Source organism: Panthera onca, chromosome B2 (assembly GCF_046562875.1).
Source record: "Panthera onca isolate mPanOnc1 chromosome B2, mPanOnc1 haplotype 2, whole genome shotgun sequence".
NCBI classification, from domain to species: Eukaryota; Metazoa; Chordata; class Mammalia; order Carnivora; family Felidae; genus Panthera; species Panthera onca.
Genome location: NC_138343.1, coordinates 67,850,879 through 67,874,766, shown reverse-complemented (window position 1 = coordinate 67,874,766; position 23,888 = coordinate 67,850,879). Strand labels below are relative to the sequence as shown.

Below are 23,888 nucleotides of genomic sequence, written 5' to 3'. Positions count from 1 at the left end.
TATTTCTTCTGGAGCTTCAGGAAAACTAAAATGAAAACTCAAAGTTAGGCATTAACACCTAATATAGCCATTTCTAGCTCTACATTGTTGTGCCCAAGAAGTGAGAAGAGTTTAGTAGTCTATCGTTTTTGTTTTATAAACTCACCTGTATAGAGTAAAGGAAATAAGTAGAAGACAGAGTAGCAGTAGAAACAGGTTTGGTTCTTTCCAATAAACCAAGGGAGTTAGGAAGAAAACAAAAAACAAAACAAAAAAATATACATATGCCCATGCTCATTTCTCTTATCCTTGAAGAAAATGCATTTATTATGATAAGATATTTAATTTATAAGTCACTGTACTTGTATAAAATTCCTCAATATGTGTTTATTATCAAGTCCTGCACTGGAGGAGCATATATATTAGAAAAAAAAAAGAAAAAAAAGTTTTTAAAAAATGGATAGGGAAGCCATTATTAGTAATGTAGGACTTTGTAAAAATGTCAACTTACATTCTTGTTGGACTATTTCATTCTTGAACTAGTGCTGTACTAGTGTTCTTAAAATTTTTTAAAAAGGAAGGAAAAAAGAGAGACTGATTGATTCTGGTATCCATGACCTGATTTAAGACTTCAAAAATTCTTTCAAAGTGGTGCTTTTCATTAATAATTAAATCTTGCTTATTCCAGGAGCCCATTTTCCCATTTATGGATTATATATGCTTTTGTAGACATTCATTTTCCCCTATGGTCCTTACAAGTCTTTTCACCTATCCTTAATAAAAAACAAAAACAAAAACAAGTGAAAATGTAAATAAAACATAAACCAGTAAATGTTTTCTTTTAGCAAGTCTCACTGAAGTTAGGGGTGGAGATGGTATAGAGTTATATAGACCTTTTAATTTCTGCATTTCATTTTTCCATACTAAGACTACCCTCCTTCATCACTATTAGTATACAAACAACCTCTTTTAAATATAACTTATATTAACATTTGTAGTAGCAGTAAGAAAATAGATTAAAATCCTAATGTTCTCCCAAAGAGTAGTTCTAATAGTAGTAATCTTATCAGATATTTTAACAATCTTCATTTATTCCCTTTGGATTAAAAAGGTGTGATGTACTTGTTCCCACATCTTACTAAACAACTGCAAATTATTCAAAATGCAGGTATGATTTACTTTTAAAAGACAAATTATACCACTCTCCCCAAGAGGACTGTGTGTGTGAATTACCAGCTTATGGCATTTCCTTTAATTTCAAATTAAGAGTTGAGAAAATAGGAAAAATTAGGAGAAACTGTAAAAGCCAGTAAAAACCAGGGTGCTCACCTCATCTGAAGCATAACAACTGTGCCAACACTATACTAGTTAAAACCAAAAGTTTCGTGGTAACCGTTTTGGTGAAAGCTTTCTTCATGCCTTTGGAGATGTGGTTCCTACTGCATGGAGTCTTTTCTAATGAGTACACTCAAAAGCTTCTTTGGGGGCATCTGGGGGGGCTCAGTTGGTTGAGTGCCTGACTCTTGATTTTGGCTCTGGTCATGATCCCAGGGTGTGTGAGATTAAGCCCTGCATCCGCTGGCTCTGTGCTGACAGCACAAAGCCTGATTGGGATTCTCTCTCTCTCTGCCCCTCCTCCGCATGCTCTCTCTCTCTTTCAAAATAAATAAATAAACATTAAAAAAAAAAGCTTCTTTACTACTTCCTTTGTGAATTCTTCACTGCCTCCTTCTCTGTAAATAGCACTACGCAAACTGTGTCTACTACACTGCACTTACCATGTAATCATTTGTTTACTTGTCTTTCTGTCCTCTACCCTAATCAAACTTGAGTGGGAAGGCAGGGACTTTGCTATATTCACCTCTGACTATTCTGTACCTCATCTATGTCTAGTATGTAACATAAAATCACTCAATGATTTTGAAGGAAGAAAATTGGGAAAACTCCCAGTGACCTGTTTTTGAATGTCAAAATCTTTTTAACGACAATCACACTTTAGTAAGCATAAGAAATGTTTATTCTGTAAATAAGAGACAAACATAAATACAATCTGCCCTGCTGACATGACTTTTCAGTTTTCCTTACTGCCCCTAGTTGTAAGAACAAGTATTTTCATTCAGGATTGTTTCTCTATAAACTAATTCAGGTTTGTTTGGTTTTAAAGAAACAATATTTTACTAGTAAATGCCATTTCCTATTAACAGAATCTAGCCTTTTATGCAGATGAACAATAATACATATGCAAGGTATAATAGGTGCCAAGACCTAGAATAAAACAAAACACAAACCAATTTCCAGACTGAAATCAGTTTTTTAACATTAACAATGATGAAAGGAGGTATGGAGAAACTAGGTCACACTGCAAATAACTCCAAACTAAAAAATAAGTTCAAAAGCAACAATAATTTTGGTTGCAGAACGTATCACTTAATTATAAATTATAGATGAGTATTTCAACATGGACCACATTTCAGAAAAAAGACAAATCTTTGTCAGCATTGGATTCTATCAGTGTGATCAGTGTGTGAAAATAGTGTCTCTCCTTTTTGCCTCTCTACTAATTACCCTCCTTTTATTATTTATTCTCATGTTTGTGCCACATGTTGGCTAGAGAGCTTGATTTGTGTACTTTACAGTAAGATAAGACAAGTTTTTGGTATGTGCAGTAATTTCTCTTTTGGTCTTTTTAGTTGTATTTCTCAAATATGTGAAAACTATGATAAAATAATACATTTAAGCAAAAGATTTTATTATCTGAAAGTACGAGAAAGATTTAAGGTTTTTAGGCTGAAAATCTATTATGCTATAGCCAATCTATCTATGTACATAGCAAACATAGCAACGGTTTCTAAGAGTCAGGACACATTTTATGAATGAGCAATAATCTCGACTGACATTTTTAAAAAATGAAGAACATATATACCAAATCTTCAAATTTTACTATTCATAAAAACATTTTACACAACTATTCATAAGGCAAAAATTTAGATTATTTATTTTATTGTTGAAGCCTAAAAATTTCTTAGTCGATTGAAATGGACCCAGAACTGAAATTGAACTGAAATTTCATAACCATTCAAAAAATGGTTATGAAAAACCTCCAAAGCACTTAAAACACCAAGCTTTCCCCACTGTTACTTTCATTATTTCAAGGTTTAAGTATTACTTTCATGATCAATGAGAACATCCAAATCTACTAAAACTATTAAAACACAAAATTTTTCCAATGAAAGCTAATAATGTGATTTGTTTTGAAACTATGAAATCCAATAAATCTTAAAATGAGCTAATAACTAGTTTTACTTATCAGAGCAAACCTACCACCTGAAGATTTCTTGTCAAATGTTGTACAGTCAATGTTGTAAAATCAGATTAATTTAACTGGAATATAATGTAACAGAAAGGTTTTCATTTATGTCTCTATTCACAGAACGTGATTTGTTCAAAAGCAGATATAAAATAAAATTCTTAGGACATGAATTATTTCAGAGACATGAATATCTTGTTACAGACAACGGAAACACAGTAAAGTTCCCCAAAGTAAAAAAGTTGGTTAAAGGAAAAACAAAAAAAAAACAGTGAAGAAGTATTAAAGAGGATGGTATGTATATACTAAACAAAGGCAATTAGAATCCTTACCTTTGGGCTGCTGTTTTTACTAGTGACGTCTGTACATTAGCATGTTGAAAACGTCTACCATGAACTACAGTTCCAGAACATATTGATGCATTTTGTACGTTTTCACTGCAGATGCAAGAAACAAAGAATAATTTGAACAGAGGAAAAATTACATACACACATGCAAAATAAATCCTTTCAAATCTGAACACATACACACAAAAAGCTCCACGCTAAAATATGTATTTTTACAGATCTATCCAATGACCATGTTAAATTGTCCACCAGGAGTTTTCCACTTTCTGAATTTGTCTCTGAAATGTTTCTAATACAATTCATGAAAGAAGATAAAACAGTAGAAGAACACTAGAATAGAAATCAGGAATCCAAATGAATGTTCTGTACTGTAAGATATCCAATAAATTAACTCAGATATATTTTTTCTTATTCTGTTAGGAACTATACATAAAAAAAGCTTTTAAACTGTATTACAAAGATTTCTTATATGTCAAAATAAAAATCAAATGTACTAACTGTAAAAAAAAGTAAAAGAAAAAAAAAAGTCAGGAGTCCCAAATTCTACTTCTGATTCTGCCATTGACTTCAAAGTTACTTAGCCTTCATGTACCATAGTTTTCTCTCTATAAGTTGACACAACTGAAATTGAAACAGTGCTTTTCAATCCTATTTCTGGGAGGTATAACAGCACAATCAATCATATCAGTAAAAGTGGTTCACTAGGACAACCCCTAAGGATTATAACTAGAAAAGGAAGAGGAATAAGAAATCTTAAAAAAAAAAAAAAAAAAAAAAGAAAAAGAAAAAAATCCCTTTTGAGATAATCCTGATTAAGTGTCCCCTAAAGGAGACATGACCCTTCTACCCTCCAGTGCCTTCTACTTCTAGTATTATGACCAACATTTTACTAACTATATGAGAGGAAGCTCATCTAATGAAATCTCAGTCTACTGGAAATTTTCTTGCAATATTTTTATTCAGAACCAAAAAAATCACTGCAGTCAACCATAATCCCAAATTCAAAGCAAAGAATTCACGCCCTGGTACAACTTTACCTCTTGGCACTGCTAAAAAGGTGAAAGTATAGGCTGGGTCAACTGGCCACAAAGGCAGTTAATTTTTGGTGTCAAACCCTTTATCTTTTCTGAAATGACTATACCTCAATTTCTTATTGTTGCTCAACATATTAAGTCCAATTGGGTTGCCTTTCAAAGGTTTTAAACTGTCAGCCTTGTTTCGTCTCGCACATGTCTTCCAGGGGTCACCAGAACTGGTAGAAACAATTTCAGATTGACGATTTAACTGTAAAAAGATCCATAAATGTTAAAGAGTCAATAAACACAATATGGTTGTTTGAAAACTCACTTATTAAAAAAGCTGTAACAATAGTACCAGCTGTTGGAGACGGGAGAGAAGGATGACAGTGTCATGAATTTAAGAATAATTCAACTGTAATACTTTTTTTTCCTAAAGAGAACACAAATATGTAGGACCAGGGGTGTTCATATTATTTTCTCTTCATTTAAGTGTCTCCAAAGGTCTTTAAGATAATTAAAAGAGAAAAACAGAAGACATGAAGGGTAGACTATCTTCAAACAGAGCTTTACTGAGAGTAAAGAAAAATATTTCCCCTGCTACTGCTATTTGTAGGACAAGTACAGCCAAATGTGGTAATAAGTCATCATTTCAATTTACACAAGGACTTTGGCCTTAGCATCAAAGTTTCTAAACAAACACAGAAACTGAAATGTCTTGATACTTTCATTGTTGCCAGTGATAATATATAGCATATCAACAATCACTTTGGGGAGATTACAGTGTGACAACAGGATGGCCCATTCCTTGGAAAATTCTTTTAAACAAAGAAACCTACTCTTACTACATTCATCACATCAGACACTTAAAAGCTACTTTCAGGGGCGCCTGGGTGGCTCAGTCGGTTAAGCATCCGACTTCAGCTCAGGTCATGATCTCACGGTCCGTGAGTTCGAGCCCCGCGTCAGGCTCTGGGCTGATGGCTCAGAGCCTGGAGCCTGCTTCCGATTCTGTGTCTCCCTCTCTCTCTGCCCCTCCCCCGTTCATGCTCTGTCTCTCTCTGTCCCAAAAATAAATAAACGTTAAAAAAAATAATAAAAAAAAAAAAATAAAAGCTACTTTCAGACTCATTAAGACAAAGGTCCACAGTTCTTAGTGATAATTTACCCAAAAACAACACTTTCAAAATCATTCTTATTTATTTTTTTTTTATTTTAATGTTTATTTTTGAGACACACACACAGAGAGAGAGAGAGAGCGCACAAGTGGGAGAGGGGCAGAGAGAGAAGCAGACACCGAATCCGAAGCATGCTCCAGGCCCCGAGCTGTCAGCAAAGAGCCCAACGCGCGGCTCGAACCCACAGACCATAATAAGATCATGACCTGAGCCAAAAGTCAGGATGCCCAACCACTGAGCCACCCAGGCACCCCTCTTATTTACTTTATTTTTGAATCAGTGGCCTAATATTTTATTTTCCACTCATATACAAGAAAATACAATTGTAAGAAGAGAGGAACTTGGCTTTTATTCCACAATTGATCTCCATAGAAACCTAACATTTCCCTAAAAAAATCTCTCTCACAAAAAAGTCCTCCTGAGTACAGAGTTCATTTTGCCAACACTATTCTTATTTTTAGGCAAATCTACATTACAAAATTCCAAAAAGATCTATTTTTGACACACTGCTTATCACTTTCTCCTCCTTGAGACATTTTGTTACTTCCTAATCTTTTACAGCCATGTGCTTCAGACTCTTCCATTTCTGGCAATGGCACATTAAGTAATGCAGATCAATTTCCTTCCATTATCTGAAAACAACTAGAAAAAAACCTGGACAAAATGCAAACTAAAAAAATGTATGTTTGAGACAGCTGAGGACTCCGAAGGCAGTGAAGAATTAAGAACTAAGATCAGGAACAAGAAACACAAGAGACCTGAGCCCAGATTTGTATTTTCCCCTGATGCATCTATTGATTCCAGAAGATGCAACTGAGAGGCTAAGTCGGAACTTCCAACAGAGAGCTAGAGAAACAAAAAGCAGGGATGCACATTTACCATATGTGACTGGCCTCATAAACCTTCAAAATTTGGATGAGAATGATAGGCTATGAATAATAGCCTTCGTAAAGACTGAAATCCAGCTTCTAATCATCTCAACCTTCAGTTCAATTAAGGAAGTTCCAAATGTTTAATGTAAATCAGAATTACTTGCATAATTAATTACAGAATTAAATTGCTGTGTCCAACCTTTTACAGTTTATTCTTATTCATTAGGTCTAGGGTGGGCCTAGGAATCTGTATTTCTAGCAAGTCCCCAAGTGATGCTGATACCACATCTGGAGAACCACTGGATTAAGGTGATCTGAGACTGAGACTGCTAATGCTCCTAGTAACAAGCCAGAAGTAAATATATTTCTCTTCCAAAAAGATAATTTTCTAGGCCTCCAACTACCTCCATGATTTTTCATATGCAATTAACATTCATAGCAGACTCAAAGAAATTAGACACATGATCAAATCAAAAGAAACAATTAAAAAACGGGGAAAAAAAAACCCACAGGGGATAAAGATAATGGGATTATCACACTCTTTCATTTCTGTTAGAAGAATACAATCTCTTTTGCATTTGGTGAATAGCATTATTGTGGAAAGATAACCATTTAGGAATCAAACAGACTTGTCTCTTCCTAGCTGGGTAACCTTCCTTATAGTCATAGGGTTATTTCATGCATTAACAAAAATATACACAAACTGCCTATCCCTGCAATGGGCAGATGGGTAGGAATTCAGTTATCAACAGTTCCCACTCAATTAGAAATACAGGTATCCTCTCTTAGTCTAACAACTGGTCATTAAGATGCATTCATCTGAGGAAAACTAGGCCTATCTAGTCATTGTGACCTAGCCCTTTCCCCAAGTTATTCTGAAAAAATGCCTTAAGTCAACGAATGGTTCTCAAAGTGTGGTTGCTGGACCAGCAGAACCAGCATCATTTGCAAACACTTAAAATGCAAATTATCAGGCCCCACTCCAGATCTCCTAAATCAGAAACTCTGGAAGTAGGGTCCAGCAATGTTTTTATCAAACCTTCCAGGTGATTCTGACGAACACTAACACTGGAGGGTCAATGCTCTGGGTGATTTTGATATATATAGCCTGTTAAGAATCTCAGAAGCAAAAAGTTTCCATTAACAAATGATCATATAAAGGCACCTGGATGGCTCAGTCAGTTGAGAATCTGACTCTTGGTTTCGGCTCATGTCATGACCTCACGGTTTCTTGAATTCAAGCTCCATGTCGGGCTCCGTGCTAACAGTGCAGAGCCTCCTTGGGATTCTGTCCTCCCTCTCTCTGCCCCTCCCCCACCTGCGCTATCTCCCTCTCAAAATAAATAAATTAAAAAACATTTTTTTAATGTTTATTTTTTGAGATAGAGACAGAAGTGCAAGTAGGGGAGGGGTAGAGAGAGAGAGAGAAACACAGAATCTGAAACAGGCTCCAGGCTCTGAGCTGTCAGCACAGAGCCCGATGATGGGGCTCAAACTCACAAACCGTGAGATCATGACCTATGTAAGCGGACGCTTTAACTGGCTGAGCCACTCAGGTGCCCCTCAAAATAAGTAAATTCTAAAAAAACTTGAAAAAAAAAGGGGGCTGATCATACAATTTCATTCTATCTAGGCTATTACAAAAGCTAATATTTAGTGAATACTTACTATGAATAGGCATTATGTTAGTTACTTTATATTCAATCTCCATATTTTATACATTTCAGTAGTTCTTCAGATTGGGATTCAGCAACCACACCTAAAACAGGTCAATTACTTGCTGCTGTTGAGTGATAGGATTAATTTCCCACTTCAATTCTCTCCTTAACAAAATCTCTCCACCACATGTCATTTAAACTCTATTGACATTCTATCCTTGTGCTATGAAGATCAGTGAGCTGAAAAAGCAAATCAACCTGTCCAAACTAGTTAAACGGCTTTAAACATTTAAAGACCAGTCTGATTCCAAAGTCTATGTGCTCCCATACTATACTGCATGAGAAATTTTTATAATGCTGTTTATAATGCTGTAGAAATATAAATAATGATGCTTAACAAGAAAAAAGCAGAAACAAACTGTGTTATTCCAGAAAGGACTCACCATTGGAATACCAACTATTCTACAGATACCAAACAGGAACTGCACTAAATATTCCTTTATATAAATGTAGAAAGTTCATCTTCCCTTTTAAGAATTGTTTAAGCCAAGGGGCACCTGGGTGGCTCAGTCAGTTAAGCGTCCAACTTCAGCTCAGATCTCGCGGTTCATGGGTTCAAGCCCCACATCGGGCTCTGTGCTGACAGCTCAGAGCCTGGAGCCTACTTTGGATTCTGTGTCTCTCTCTCACTCTGCCCCTCTCCCACTTGTGCTCTGTCTTTCTCTGCCTCTCAAAAAAAAAGCGTAATAAAAAAAATAAATAAAAAAAAATAAAATTCAAGATGATACATTCAATCTGGATGTTCCTGAAAATTTTTAATTTTTCTTCCCCTCTGCCCCTCTGTTTAATAGCCTAACACAGTTTTCTAGCTAATGCAAGCATAAGATCAGGAGAACTACTGTAGACAGAAGGATTAGCACAAAACAATCGTGATTACAAAACCAACTTTAAATACAGGCATTAGCCACTGGTGGAAGACTCAGTGCAGCCATGCACTATATAGGTTACATAGCCTCACAATTCTCACAACCATCCTATAAAATGGACAATTATTAGCAGGTCTAGAATCTGATACTCTGATGAACTACTCTAATACTTTACTCATCCAAAAAAAGCTGTTTCTCTCAACTATCAATCCACATGGAAAACCTTTACACAGTACAAACAATAGGACAGGGATCAGCAAACCTTTTTTGTAATTTTTTTTTTTTAATGTTTATTTATTTTTGAGAGAGAGACAGAGAGTGAGCAGGAGAGGGGCAGAGAAAGAGGGAGACACAGAATCCGAAGTAGGCTCCAGGCTCTGAACTGTCAGCACAGAGCCCAATGCAGGGCTCAAACCCACGAACCATGAGATCATGACCTGAGCCGAAGTCCAATGCTTAACTAACTGAGCTACCCAGGTGCTCCAGCAAACCTTTTTTGTAAAGGGTCACATAGCAAGTATTTCAGACTTTGTGGGTCAACAGTCTCTGTTGAAACTACTCAACTCTGTCCAAAAAATTCAAATCTGTGTTATAGCATGAAAGCAGTAATAGACAATACATAAACAAATAAGCACAGCTGTTTTCCAATAAAATTTTATTTATAAACACAAATTTAAATTACATATAATATTTGCATGTAATAAAACAGTATTCTTTTGACTTTGGGGGAAATCATTTAAAAATGGTTCTTAGGCCATAGATTGTAGGCAAAATTGGCCTGTAAGCCTTAGTTTGCCAATTCTGTATTATATATTCATCAAGCAACAAATGAGCATAGTCAGTTACTAGAATTTAAGCTCCACAGGAAAAAGAAACTTGACTACTTTGTTCACTAGCATCTGGAACACTGTGATCAATACATATTTGTTGCATGAATAAATTTTTCATTGGGACTATGAAATGTGTAAAAATTATCAATATATGGTTATCATCCACCCGAACTTATCACACATCAAATAAATCAATTTAATGAAAAAATAAGTATTCAAGAAATATAGCACGTAAGAATTTCAGATAAGAAGATAACCTAAAAGAATCTATTAAATGATTACACATTTATAACGTACATTACAGGGGTTTTTGGGTGGCTCAGTTGGTTAAGCATCTAACTACTGGTTTTCGTTTATGCCATGATCTCATGGTTTGTGAGATTGAGCACCGCATCATTGCGGAACCTACTTAGGATTCTTTCTCCTCTCTCTCTGCCCCTTCTCCCACTCGTAGTCCCTCTCTCTAAAAATAAATAAATGTTTTAAAAAAGTTCATTAAAGGGGTGCCTGGGTGGCTCAGTCAGTTGAGCGTCAGACTTCCGCTCAGGTCAGATCTCGCAGTATGTGAGTTTGAGCCCTGTGTTGATAGCACAGAGCCAGGTGCCTGCTTTAGATTCTGTGTCTCCTTCTCTCTCTGTGCCTCTCCTTCTCCGCTCATACTCTGTTTGTCTCTCAAAAATAAGTAAACATTAAAAAAATTGTTTAAAGAAAAAAAACACACCACATAAACTGAAAACCAATGTCACAGAAGTTAGTAACTGAAAACACCTTTTATTTTTCCCTGCAAAGTTTACTATATTTCTGTCCACCTAAAGAACACCTAAACAGTAGCACTCTAAGCAATCCAGATGTCAAAATAAAAGCTAGAGGGGCACTTGGGTGGCTCAGTCAGTTAAGCGTTCAACTTCAGCTCAGATCATGATCTGTGGTTCATGAGTTCAAGCCCTACGTCAGGCTCTGTGCTGATAGCTCAGAGCCTGGAGTCTGATTCGGATTTTGTGTCTCCCTCTCTCTCTGCCCCTCTCCCGCTCACACTCTGTCTCTCTCTCTCCCTCTCAAAAATAAACATTAAAAAAATTTTTTTAATAAAAAAAAAGCTAGGGAAAACTGCAATGTGAACAAACCTCATAGTTTTTCATTGTAACTTCATAAAGAAAAATTTTAGAGTACTAAGAGAAAATCTTCAAATTCTATAAATTCCCTTAATTACAACAAAATAGAGATGTTGTAGGAGAAAAAAAACCCCACAAAGATGGAGGGAAAGTAAATTTAAAAGCCCCTATAATACTATTCAACTGTAAATACAAGAAATCTGTGAAGAGGGTACTATGTCAAAATAGTAAAAATTCAACTTTGACCACATACTTCCCAAGATTACAAGAAAATAGGAACTTTCATATATTATTAGCGGGAATGGCAAATGCTAACTCCTATGAATGAGGCATTTGGTAATAACTAGCAAAATTACATATATATTTACCCTCTGAAACAGCAACTGCAATTCTAGGAATCTATCCCAAAAGTATACTGTAAAGATATGAAAAGATATAAGCATAAGGCTTTACTTATTTATTTTAAAGCATAAGGCTTTATTAAAGCACTACTTATAGTAACAAAAGACTAGGAAACACCTCTGCTCATCACTAGGCAATCAACTAAATATCTATTGTTTATCCACTCACGGGAATACTATGTAACAATAAAAGAGATGATACAGAGGTTTTTTTAAAAATGTTTTATTAATTTTTGCTAGAGGGCGTGAGCCAGGGAGGGGCAGAGAGAGAGGGAGAGAAGATTAGAAGTGGGCTCTGCACTGACAGCAGTGAACCGGAGGCAGGGCTTGAACAGACGAACCCATGAGATCATGACCTGAATCAGATGCCCAACTGACTGAGCCACCTAGGTGCCCCAAGAGACGATAAAGATCTCTAAATACTTTGCAGACTATACTGTTAAGCAAAACAATCGAAGTATCAAATAGTGTAGGCAGTTTCTCCAAGAAACATCCTTTATATTTTTTATATTGTATTAAAAAAGTGAAGAGGGGTGCCTGGGTGGCTCAGTCGGTTGAGCGTCTGACTTCAGCTCAGGCCATGATCCCATGGTTTGTGGGTTCAAGCCCCACATCAGGCCCTGTACTGACAGCTCAGAGCCTGGAGCCTGCTTCGGATTCTGTGTCTCCCTTTCTCTTTGCCCCTCCCCTACTCACGCTCTGTCTCTCTGTCTCTCTCTCTCTTTCTCTCAAAAAATGAATAAATGTTAAAAAAAAAAAAAAAAGAAAGGAAGGAAGAAAATTAAAATGAAAGGCTAAACCATGTAATTTTTAAAAAAGGTTGCCTATTAGTGAAAGAGAAAAGGATAGAGGAAATCAGAACAAAACCTAGACTTCTCTGAATAAAACTTTTATAGATAGGACTTTCAAATCACAAAAATGTTTTTTGTATAATTATAAAACAAACTCATTTTAATTGATTTAAAAAAAAAGTAATAGGGGCACCTGGCTGGCTCAGTCGGAGCTGCATGTAACTCTTGATCTCGGGGTTATGGGTTCAAGTCCCAGGTTGGGTGTAAAGATTACTTAACACAAATAAACAAAAAAAAATTTTTTTTAAAGTTCACTCAAAAAAACAAAAACAAAAACACACAACATAGTAATTTAAATACTCATTCCTAATAGGATATACCTGACGGTGCCACCAAACACCAACAAGCAAACAGAAGGAAAAAAAATATTAATCATTTTATTAGTAATTATATTCGTATTGGTATTGTGAAACAATCTCGTAGGACAAAGCAAGTAAGTAATTAAGTTAACATCACTAGGAAAAAAGACACTAAACCCAAAAGCCATTAAAGGAAAAAAGATCAATATTTTGACAACATAAGAAAACTTTTTATCCAAGGCAATAATCGTCAAAAGCAAATGCAAAAGACTAGTCAAAAAAAAAAATGGTTTAAACTATTAGCAGATAGTATCACAGCAAGGGGCCAAATTCTCCAAAAGACTCTATTTCATCAATCTATGAAACCATTATAAGACACGTATCATTGTAAAGACAAACGTGCAAACAAATTTTTCTAAATGAACTATGTCATGCCATTATTATTATGCATCTAGATATTTTTCAGAGATGTCAAAAAAGTGTTACTTAGACTCAATATAGTAAGAATTCATATGAATCAATAATATTCTACAGACTAAATTAAAAAAATGGGCAAAGATATTAACTGACAGTTATCAAAAATGAAAAATAAATGGACTACACATATAAAAACACATTTAACCTTACTCATAATAAAAGAAATGCAAATTAAGACTATATTCAGAGATGCCTGGGTAGCTCAGTCAGTTAAGCGTCTGACTCTTGATTTCAGCTCAGGTCATGATCTCATGATTTGTGAGATTAAGCCCCATCTGAGGCTGCACTGACAGCACAGAGCCTGCTTGGGATTCATCCTCTCCCTCTCTCTCTCTCTCTCTCTCTCTCTCTCTCTCTCCCCGCCTCCCCCACTTTTTCTCTCTCTCAAAATAAACTTTAGAAATATATATATAAAAATCTTCTTTTGAAGTATTAGTTTTTAGTATATAACCTAAAAAAATTAGCAAAAAAAAAAAATCAGAAAAGCAACACTTGCCTTTTTTCCTTTTGAGGTCTCAGAATCCTCATCTTCACCCACACTGAGTAGATTTGCCTCACTACACAGAAAACAAGGGGGAAAAAACCTTAAGTGACAATTACAACCCATACATTAATTCAGAAGTTTTATTCTCTTTGCTCACCTAATTCAGGGATCAGCAAATGTTTCCTATAAAGGGCCAGAGAGTAAACATGGTCTTTATACCAACTACTCTGCCATTTTGGTATAAAAGCAGCCACAGACCACAGGTGTGGCTGTGTTCCAATAAAACTATTAACAAAATCTAATGATAGGCCAGATTCAGCCAATGGGCCATCGTTTGTTGCCCTTGCTATAAATGAACATATAATTTTTGTTTTCCTAACTGTAGATTCCATTTACAGTCACTCATTTTTCCTTTCTGTCTTGGATTTAAAATTAGGGGAAAAGAACAGAGAAACAAAATAGAGAAAAAGCTGGTAAGAAAACCTTAGCTGATATAAAGAAAGTAATTCCAATGGTGTTACCACAGTAAAACAGTTACACCTTTGCAACTCCTGGAAATATCAACACTTTAGAATCACTGGCCTGAGACTCTAAAAGATCAGACTGATATATCTATTTAATCTCAAAATATTAAAAAAGCTGAAGCTCCTAAGGATCCTCTTATAATGATAAACCAAAGAGTATGATTCATAAATGAAATATACAGAACAATATAATCATGACAAATCTAACAAAGAAAGTCAAAATAGATTCTTCTAAAGACAACTGTTAACCTATTTTTAGTAAAATCTTATTTATAATAAAAATGTAAAATATTTGTTTCATTGCTGTTTATACACATTCCAACTTTTTTACTAGTAAAAATTCTCTTTTTTCCAAACATTTTACAAAAATATTTAAAAGGTGGTATACTTTCTACTCAATTTTGGATCTAATTCAAAATTTTCAAAATTACATAAGAAAAATATATTATTTATAGTGATAAAATATAATACTAATATTATATATATAATTATAATAAAATACTTGTATTTTATTTATTATATAATAATAAAAGACAGGAGAGAAAGATGACCACAAAATACCGATTTTAGGTGAAAACCTTACCAGTTCAAAGTTCTCCTTCGAATAAAAGTTTACAGTCAGTTCAATATCTCATAGATGAAAACACATGAAAGTGGTAATGATGAGTGGAGCTGTTGCCCAGACAGAAAAGTGAAGCACCTACAATATTTATTAGCCAATATCTTCTGAATGACTTTTTGTGTAGAAATGTTTAAAAATACTTATAGTTTTAGTAGAACTCCTTGCATATATTTATGTATCTCTGAATTTGTTCTGGCCCAGTGGAAAACCAGATCAACAAACCAAGGCACCTAATAGCAATGGTGACTTTGTAATACAAATCTCGTGATATGCAAAAGGTTGTATTAAAACTATCATTTAAATTTTACAAAGCAGTCATTCTAAGCACACTAACAAAGTGTAATAACTACTCTGTTTAACTTTTGCCTGAGTTAACATCTGTGTTTATCATTTATATAGTTTCTGCTTTCTCTGGTAGTAATGTGATCTAAGATGGATAAGGCAACTGGGAAGAAAGATACACTATAGGACTTAAACTTTCACAAAAAACTCAGGGGTCTTAATGTGGGTTCACTTACTCATGATAAACAGTAGCTTTTCAAATCAGAAATGTTACTTAAAAAAAAGAACAATTTCTTTAATTGAAAATCTTTAATGATCAATTTTTAATAAGCTTACATGTATTACATGCACATAATCATTTCAAAAGACACATAATCATTCACATGCACATAATCATTCAAAAGAGAAATGAAAAAGCAAAATTATTTAATAAAAATCTTTTTCTTTCCTTGATTCTACTATAAAAGATGTTTTCTTAAGAATACCATTCTCTTAAAAATACTTCCATGGAATATAAATCATTTTTCAATGAAATGTCATTCTTATAAAATATGTGACGGAAGAAAAAAAGTTCTTACTCTTTATCTGTATCTCCTTCGCTTTCGTCTCCATGATCAAAGCTCCAATTATTTTTAAAACCTCCATCTCTCTTAGATTCTGATCTAGCCAAAGCTGAAATAAAACAGAGATAAATATTCATTAACAAAGCTATTCAATATGAAATAAAATTTAGCATTTCTCAAGCTCTTTGATTAGTCTAGATGTTTTCTTAATTTTCTTGCTTTTTGAATATTTCTTATAAACATCTTATCTCCAAAATGAAAAAAAACACATTAAAATCTGTTTCTCCTAATTTACAGTTGTTCATACGCATGAGTTTGTTACCAAGAAGAAACTCAAATTGGTAAGATTTGATACAATAAAAATAGAGGCGGAGCATATGAGTATGTATAAAATATATAAAAACCAACCCTGTATGTCCATATTTGATCACTGACCAAATTACTACCTGTTACTTTGTTATTTTGTTTATAAATCATTTATGAGAACTATATCCAGACACTAGCCTTTTCTTTACTTCAGTCAATCATCTCTGCCTTTTAACAGGAGAAATCAATGTTTTCTGCGTTGACAATATGGTGAACTCAACGTCCAGGAAAATCCTCTAGATCAGAACACCACATATACTCATGATGAATTTTAAAATTTTAAGTGAGTGGCTAAAACCCTCTGAAACCATAAACAACCAGAAAGTGGGAACTGAGAGATAAATGAGTTCTGAAGCTGGCATTTGTCTCAGAGTCAAAAACCTGATGGCCTAGATCCTGGGGCTTTAAGATCAAGTTTGGGATGCCAGCAAGATGAGAGGTTAAACTGATGACCAGAAGATCTGAAGGGCAACCTTAAAATTAGGTGAACTAGGAGAAAAAAAGAAACTGAAAGAAAGTAGGAATAATTCTGATGTCTTTCCTTTGCTCTGGGTTTTTAGGTTAAACTGATGACAAAGTGTATTTACCTCATGGTTAGGGAATTCCTAACCACAAGCTCACAATTACTCAGGTTTGGGACCAGAATTTTCATAACCATAACCTACAGGACCCAGGAAAGTCTATAATTAAAACAGTCTCACAAGAGGCTGAGTACCACTACATGTTGGAAAAATGCAAATCAAAACTATAATGAGATACTCAGTCATTAGGATAGCCATTATTATTTAAGCCAACACATTAGTAAGTGTTGGTAAGAATGTGGAGAAACTGGAAATTCTGTGCATCGCTGGTGGGCATGTAAAACAGTGCAGCCACCATGGGAAGTTCGGCAGTTCCTCAGAGTTAAACAGAATTACCCTATGTTCCAGAAATCTCATTTCTAGGTTTGTACCCAAAATAACTGGGACAGCATGGACTCTGATACTTACACACCAACATTCATAGTAGCATTAATCACATAGCCAAAGGTGAAAACAACTCAAATGTCCAGCAAAAGATGAATAAATAAATAAAATGTTCTGTGTATATATGCATACACATACACACACAGAAGAATATTATTCAGCCATAAAGGAATCAAATTCTGATACATGCTACAACATGGATGAACCCTGAAAACATTACAATGAGTTAAACAAGCTAGCCATAAAATAACATATATTATATGACTCCACTTATATGAGGTATCAAGGATAGGCAAATTCAGAAGCAGAAAGTGCGACAGAGGTTAACAGGGGTTGGAGAAGGAGAAGAATGGAGAGTTATTTTTTTAATTGGCATATGGTTTTTGTTTGGGATGATGAAAAAGTTCTGGAAATGAATGGTGGTAATGATTGTACAACATTATGAAAGTACTTAATGACAATCCAAATTGTACACTTGAAAATGGTTAAAATTGTAAATTTTGTTATGTATATTTCTGCTACAATAAAAAACCATTTTTAAAGCCTCACCCTGCAAAAAGCCTCTATGTGACTAACAGAATCAAATATAAATCCTCTCTAAAAATTTCAATACAGCCTCAAAAAGAGTTTCAAAGAATAGGAGTTCACAACCAAAATTATGAAATGGGAAGGAAGAAGTCACTATGAGCAAATCTGAAACTTCTTTACATGTATACTGGGGTTGGACAAAAAATAGTGTATAATGGATGCAAGGTTTCTCCCTGTCAGAGAAAGAGGTTACAAATAAGCAACAGAAAAGAAAACCAGAATGAACTCTGTTCATTCTAATGGTACTAGAGAAAGAGATATCAGTATGAATCCATATTTGTTTGACATATATACAGATAGATAAAAGAACAAATATAGGCATGTCTTGTAGCATGGGTTAGTATACAGAACTAAGGCTCTCTTCTCTGAGAGGTCTAAAAAGCAGTGACAGCCTAGTGGCAACAAGTACACTTACAGCCAGATCCTGATTTTTAAATATCATTCTCTAATAAACGGAGCTCAGGCTCCTAGAAGAAATGACTGATTCTAAGGATGGGGCAGGGAAAATACAAGATAAACCTGGAATATTCTGTATACTAGGAAATAAGGAGGTTCTTTTTCAAAAAAAAAAAAAAAAAGAGATGGGGGAATATCAAAAGGTTACAGGAGCCAAACTGAACCTCCCAATAGTTGAACAAGGGTGAAACAATTTTAGCAAAAATAAACAACAGTATTGAATTATAACTCCCAAAAGTAAACAAATATTCATGAAGTCATACTGACATAAATGACTGAATGAATAAATAACTAAATGGGAAAAAGGGACATACTTTCCTTAAAAAAGACTTCCAAATGATATATGCACAAATTCTTTCCAATAAGAGATGAAACAATTCCCTTTCCCTTCAGTATAGACTGGACTTGGTAACTCACTTACAAGCATCGACTACAGAAAGGGAAAAAAGTCAATTGACAGTGATATCTGACAATCACTACCTCAGCCATAATTAAGGTTAAAATCAAAAGTGACGTCTTATTCACAGGATGTAGTATTTAATACGATGTGATGAAAATGCCACTTCAGCTCTGTGGTCTTCTTCCCAAAAACCCATAATGCCAGTTAATCATGAGAAAACATCAGATAAACTGAGAAACAGTCTACAAAATACCTGACTAGTATGCTTTTAAAAAGGAAGGAAAGATTAAGAAACTATTATAGATCAGAGGAGACTAAGGAGATGTAACGATCAAAATGCTGCGGTATCCTGGATTGGACCTTGGAATAAGAAAAGGACATTAGTGAAATAACCAGGGAAGTGCAAATAAAGTCTGTAGTTTGGGTAATAGTATTATAGTTATGTTAATTTCCAAGTTTTTAACAAATGTACTATGATCATATAAGGTGCCAACATTAAGAAAAAATGAATAGTATATAAAAACTATGACATCTTCGAAACCTGTCTATGAATTTAAAATTATTCCCCAAAAAGAACATTAAAAAATCAAAAGTAAAATGAACCTGTTTTAAAAAAAGATGGTTAGGTGAAAGTTATGCTACCAAGACAGAAAAGGTAATTAAACTATAATGATTTCTAAGCTAATGAAGACTCATAATCGAGCAACTAGTATCCATCAACTAGGCAAATTAGTTAAAAAGGCCACGAGGCAGCGAAAAGTCAAGAAATGTTTATTATTTATGCACTAAAGGAACTAGGGTTCTAAACACACAATTCTAACACATCCAGTCATATGATTTCCCAATACACAGATTAGAACCTCTAAATGTATAAATGAAAGAACAATCAACAGATTAGAACCTCTAAACGTATAAATAAAAGAACAATAACCTCGAGAAAGTGATTACTGCCAATAAAAAAACATAAGTTAGAAAAAACAAACACATTTTTAAAACATAAGTTTAGGGCAACTTACAGTAGGAGCAAAACCTTAAATCCTTAAAAGTCCTGGAGAGCATTTCACATTTCAATATCCTACTATAGCTGACATTAGTAATAATGGGAATAGAAAATTATGTCCACTAAACTCCACTTACAAAATTAAGTGGAAGAAGAGATAAAGGTTAAGAAGAGATCCCAGTAAGTATCACAAATCAAATAAATGCATTTTTCTCCATATGCTTCACTAAAATGACAGTAAAGGAAGGAGAGGAGAAAAAGTAGAAACCCTTAAGAACAAAAAGAAAACCAGAAAGGAGATAACAGTAAATGAGAGATGTAACTAAACTGAAAGATGAAAACGTGATGGATGGGGAGGCACTGACTTAGTTGACGAGAGAAAACACACCTAAATACCTACAAGAGCACAAATATTACCAAACTGACACAAGAAGATTTGAACACTGCTGCATCAATAAAAGAAACTGAATTATTACAAATATTTCCATCAAGAAATAATCAGGCCCAAAAGGCCTCTCTAGTAATTTTTTTATACAGGTTATTTTTATTTCACAGTAAGTAATTTCATCCTATTTTTTAAGTAAACTCTACCCCCAACATGGGGCTCAATCTTACAACCCCAAGTTCAAGAGTCACATGCTCTAATGACTGAGTTAGCCAGGTGCCCCTATAGTAATTTCTTTCAAGCTTGTAAGAAAGAGCAACACATTTATTTTCCCAGAAAATAAAAGAAGGGGAAATACCCTGCACTGACTTCGCAAAGTAAGAGTATCTGGATTCCAAACCTGACAATGACACCCAAGGAAGGAAAATTACCACTCTCTCATGGAGACAAATATAAAATCCTAAATAAAATATCAGCAAATCAAATCCAGTAATATGTAAAGAAAAATATATACTAATCGAGCAGAGTTTATTCCAAAAGAATCAACATTTAAAAATCATAAATATAATTCACAAAACAAATACTTTGCAACAAACAGAAAACAGTAACAAATACTGTTTAGGGGCACCTGGGTGGCTCAGTCAGTTAAGCGCCTGACTCCTGATTTTGGCTCAGGTCATGATTTCACAGTTCCTGAGTTAGAGCCCAGCGTTGGGCTCTGCGCTGACAGTGTGGAGCCTGCTTGAGATTCTCTCTCTGCCTCTCCCCTGCTTATGTGTTCTCTCTCTCCTTCTCTAAATAAAGTTCTAAAAATTTCTTTAAAAATTAAAAAAATAATTTTTAAAAATTTAATAAATACAGTAGACATTAATCCAACTACATCAATAATCACTCTGAACATCAATGGTTTAGGTGCACCAATCAAAAGACAGAGTTGTCAAAGTGGATCAAACAACAGACCCAACCATATGCCATCTACAAGAAACATACTTCAGACACTAAATAAACAAATGGACACATACAGATTAAAAGTAAACAGATGGGGAAAGATATACCACACTAACAATAATCAAAAGAAAGCAGGAGTAGCTATGTTTTCAGACAAAGCAGATGTAAAAGCAAGGAAAGTTATTAGAGATAAAGAAGGGCATTACATAATGTTAACAGAGTCAATTTTCTTTAATTTTTTAATATTTATTTTTGAGAGAGAGAAAGCGCACCTGCACAAGTGGGCCAGAGAGAAAAAAGGCACAGAATCTGAAGCAGGCTCCAGCTCTGAGCTGTCAGCACATAGGCCGATGAGGGGCTTGAACCCATGAACCATGAGATTATGACCTGAGCTGAAGTAGGATGCTTAACCATCTGAGCCACCCAGGCACCCCAACAGAGTCAATTTTCAATGAAGACGTAACAATCCCTAATATGTATGTACCTAACAACAGTGTTAAACTATATAAGGCAGAATCTAATAGAATTCCAAGAAGAAAACAGAAGACCTGTTATAATAATTGGAAACTGTAACATTCCTGTATTAGAAATGGACTGTGACAGTGGGCAGAAAATCACTGAGAACAAAGTTGAACTCAATAATACCACCAACCAACTGGAGATGATGGACATCTACAGACCACTTCTTCATCCAACAACACAAAAATACACATTTTTCCCAAGCTCACATGGAATGATTACTAAGACAAATTACATTCTGAGCCATAAAACACTTTAACAAATTTACAGAAACAGAAATCACACAACGTCTGCTCTAAGATCACAACAGGAGTAAACTAGAAATCTATAAGTGAAAGGCTAGAAATCAACAAATGGAAAATTCCAAAATACGTGGAAGATTACAACACCTCTAAATAACAAATGGATCAATGAAGAAACCTCAAAATAAATTTAAAAATATTTTGAACTAAATAAAAATGAAAGCACAACTTACCAAATTTGAGAGATATAGTGGAAGGAGTATACACAGGGAAATTTATAGCACTGAAAGCATGTATAAAGAAATATCTCAACTACGTCACCTAAGCTTCTATCTTAGGAAGCTAGAAAAAGAGCAGTTCAAAACTGAAGCATAAGAAAAGAAATAATACAAATTAGGGCATAAATCAATGAAACTGAATAGGGAATCAATCAAAAAAAAAAAAAAAATCAACAAAACCAAAATCTGGTTCTTTAAAGACTAATGTAATCCATAAGCTGCCAGCCAGGCTAATTAAAAAGAGGGAAGACACAGGGATACCTGGGTGGTTCACTCAGTTAAGCATTCAACTCTTAGTTTCAGCTCAGTTGATCATCTCATGGTTCTATGGATGAAGCTCTGTAGCGGGCTCCACACTGACAGCATGGAGCCTGCTTGGGATTTTCTTTCCCCCTCCCTCTCAAAATAAATAAACTTAAAAAAAAAAAAGGCGGGGGGGGGGGGGAGACACAAATTACTAGTATCATAAATGAAAAAGGAACATCACTACAGATCTCATAGATATTAAAAGAATAAAGGAATAGTATTAACTACACATCCAAATTTAATAACCCAGATGAAATGGGCCACTTCCTTAAAAGATACAAGCTACCAAAACTCACACAAAAAGAAACAAATGATCTGCATAAGCCTCTATCAAAGAAACGTAATCAATAATTACTTTCCAAAACAGAAAACACCATGCCCAGACGGGTTCACTAGTGAATTCTACCAAATATTTATGGAAGAAATTGTATTAATTCTCTATTATCTCTTTCAGAAGATAGAAGCATTCTATGAGACCAACAGCACCCTAGCATCAAACCAGATAGAGACATTTACTAACAAATTGAATCCAACAATGTGTAAGAATTATGCACCATGACCAAATGGGATTTGTCCCAGCTTTGCAGGACTGGTTCATCATTCAAAAATTAATGTAATCCATTTTATCAATAGGCTGAAAAAGAAAAGTCATACAATCCTATCGATAGAGGCAGAAAAAGCACTTGATGAAATTCAACTCCTATTCATGATTTTTAAAATTCAATAAACGAGGAATACGGAGGAACTCCCTAAACTTAATAAAGAGCATCTGCAAAAATCTACAGCCAACATCACACATAATGGTGAGAAACTGAAGCTTTTCCACTAAGATCAGGTACAAGGGAGGAATGATCTCTCATCATTCCTTTTCAGTAATGCACTGAAAATTTTGCTAATTCAATAAAACAAGAGAAGGAAAAAAGAGAGCTATAGATTGGGAAAGAAGAAATAAAACTTTGTTCAGAGATGATATTTCCACATAAAATCCAAAATAATCCATCAAAAAAATGCAACTAAGAAGCAATTATACTGTCTGAAGAATATAAGATTAATACAAAAAGGTCAATTGCTTTCCAATATACCAATAATAAAAAAGTGGAATTTGAAATTAAAAGCACAATACCACTTACATTAGCATGCCCCAAAATATAATACTTAGCTGTAAAGCTAACAAAATATGTACAAGAGCTATAAGGAAAACTACAAAACTCCAATAAAGGTAATCAAAGTAGAACTAAATATCATGGATAGCATGACTCAATATTGTCAAGTTACCAATTCTTCCCAACATTATCTACAGATTTAATGCAATTGCAATAAAAATCTCAGCAAGTTATTTTGTAGATAGTGAGAAACAGATTATAAATTTATGTGGAGAGGCTAAAGACCCAGAATAGCCAACACAATATTTATGAAGAACAAATCTGGAAGACTAACACCACCCAACTTTGAGTCTTACTATAAAACTACAGTAATCAAGTCAGTGTGGTGTTGGCAAACGAATAGACGAATCAGTAGAAAAGAACAGAGAACCCAGAACAGACCCACGTGAACATAGTTGATCTTTGACAAAGGAACAAATGCAATACAATGTAAGAAAAGTTAGTCTATTCAAAAAAATGGTGCTGAAACAACTGGACATCCACATGCAACAAAATGACTCTAGACACAAACCTCACATCCTTCAAAAAAATTAATTCAAAATGG

The 23,888-nt window shown here is 34.5% G+C and overlaps 1 protein-coding gene across 6 annotated transcripts in view; it reads right to left on the bottom strand.

The window, feature by feature from the left end:
• SENP6 (SUMO specific peptidase 6) overlaps positions 1-23,888 on the bottom strand; it is a 115,070-nt gene that overhangs the window by 76,264 nt on the left and 14,918 nt on the right. For 5 of the 6 annotated variants that reach the window (XM_060615981.3, XM_060615984.3, XM_060615987.3 and 2 more), the window contains exons 2-5: positions 15,744-15,837; positions 13,750-13,810; positions 4,775-4,917; positions 3,619-3,723 (exon numbers count right to left, since the gene is read on the bottom strand). In XM_060615981.3, the coding sequence (XP_060471964.1) occupies positions 3,619-3,723; positions 4,775-4,917; positions 13,750-13,810; positions 15,744-15,837 (403 nt within the window). Of the gene's footprint in view, positions 1-3,618; positions 3,724-4,774; positions 4,918-12,610; positions 13,241-13,749; positions 13,811-15,743; positions 15,838-23,888 lie in introns of those variants that run through there. The other variant, XM_060615985.2, reaches the window with a different exon arrangement.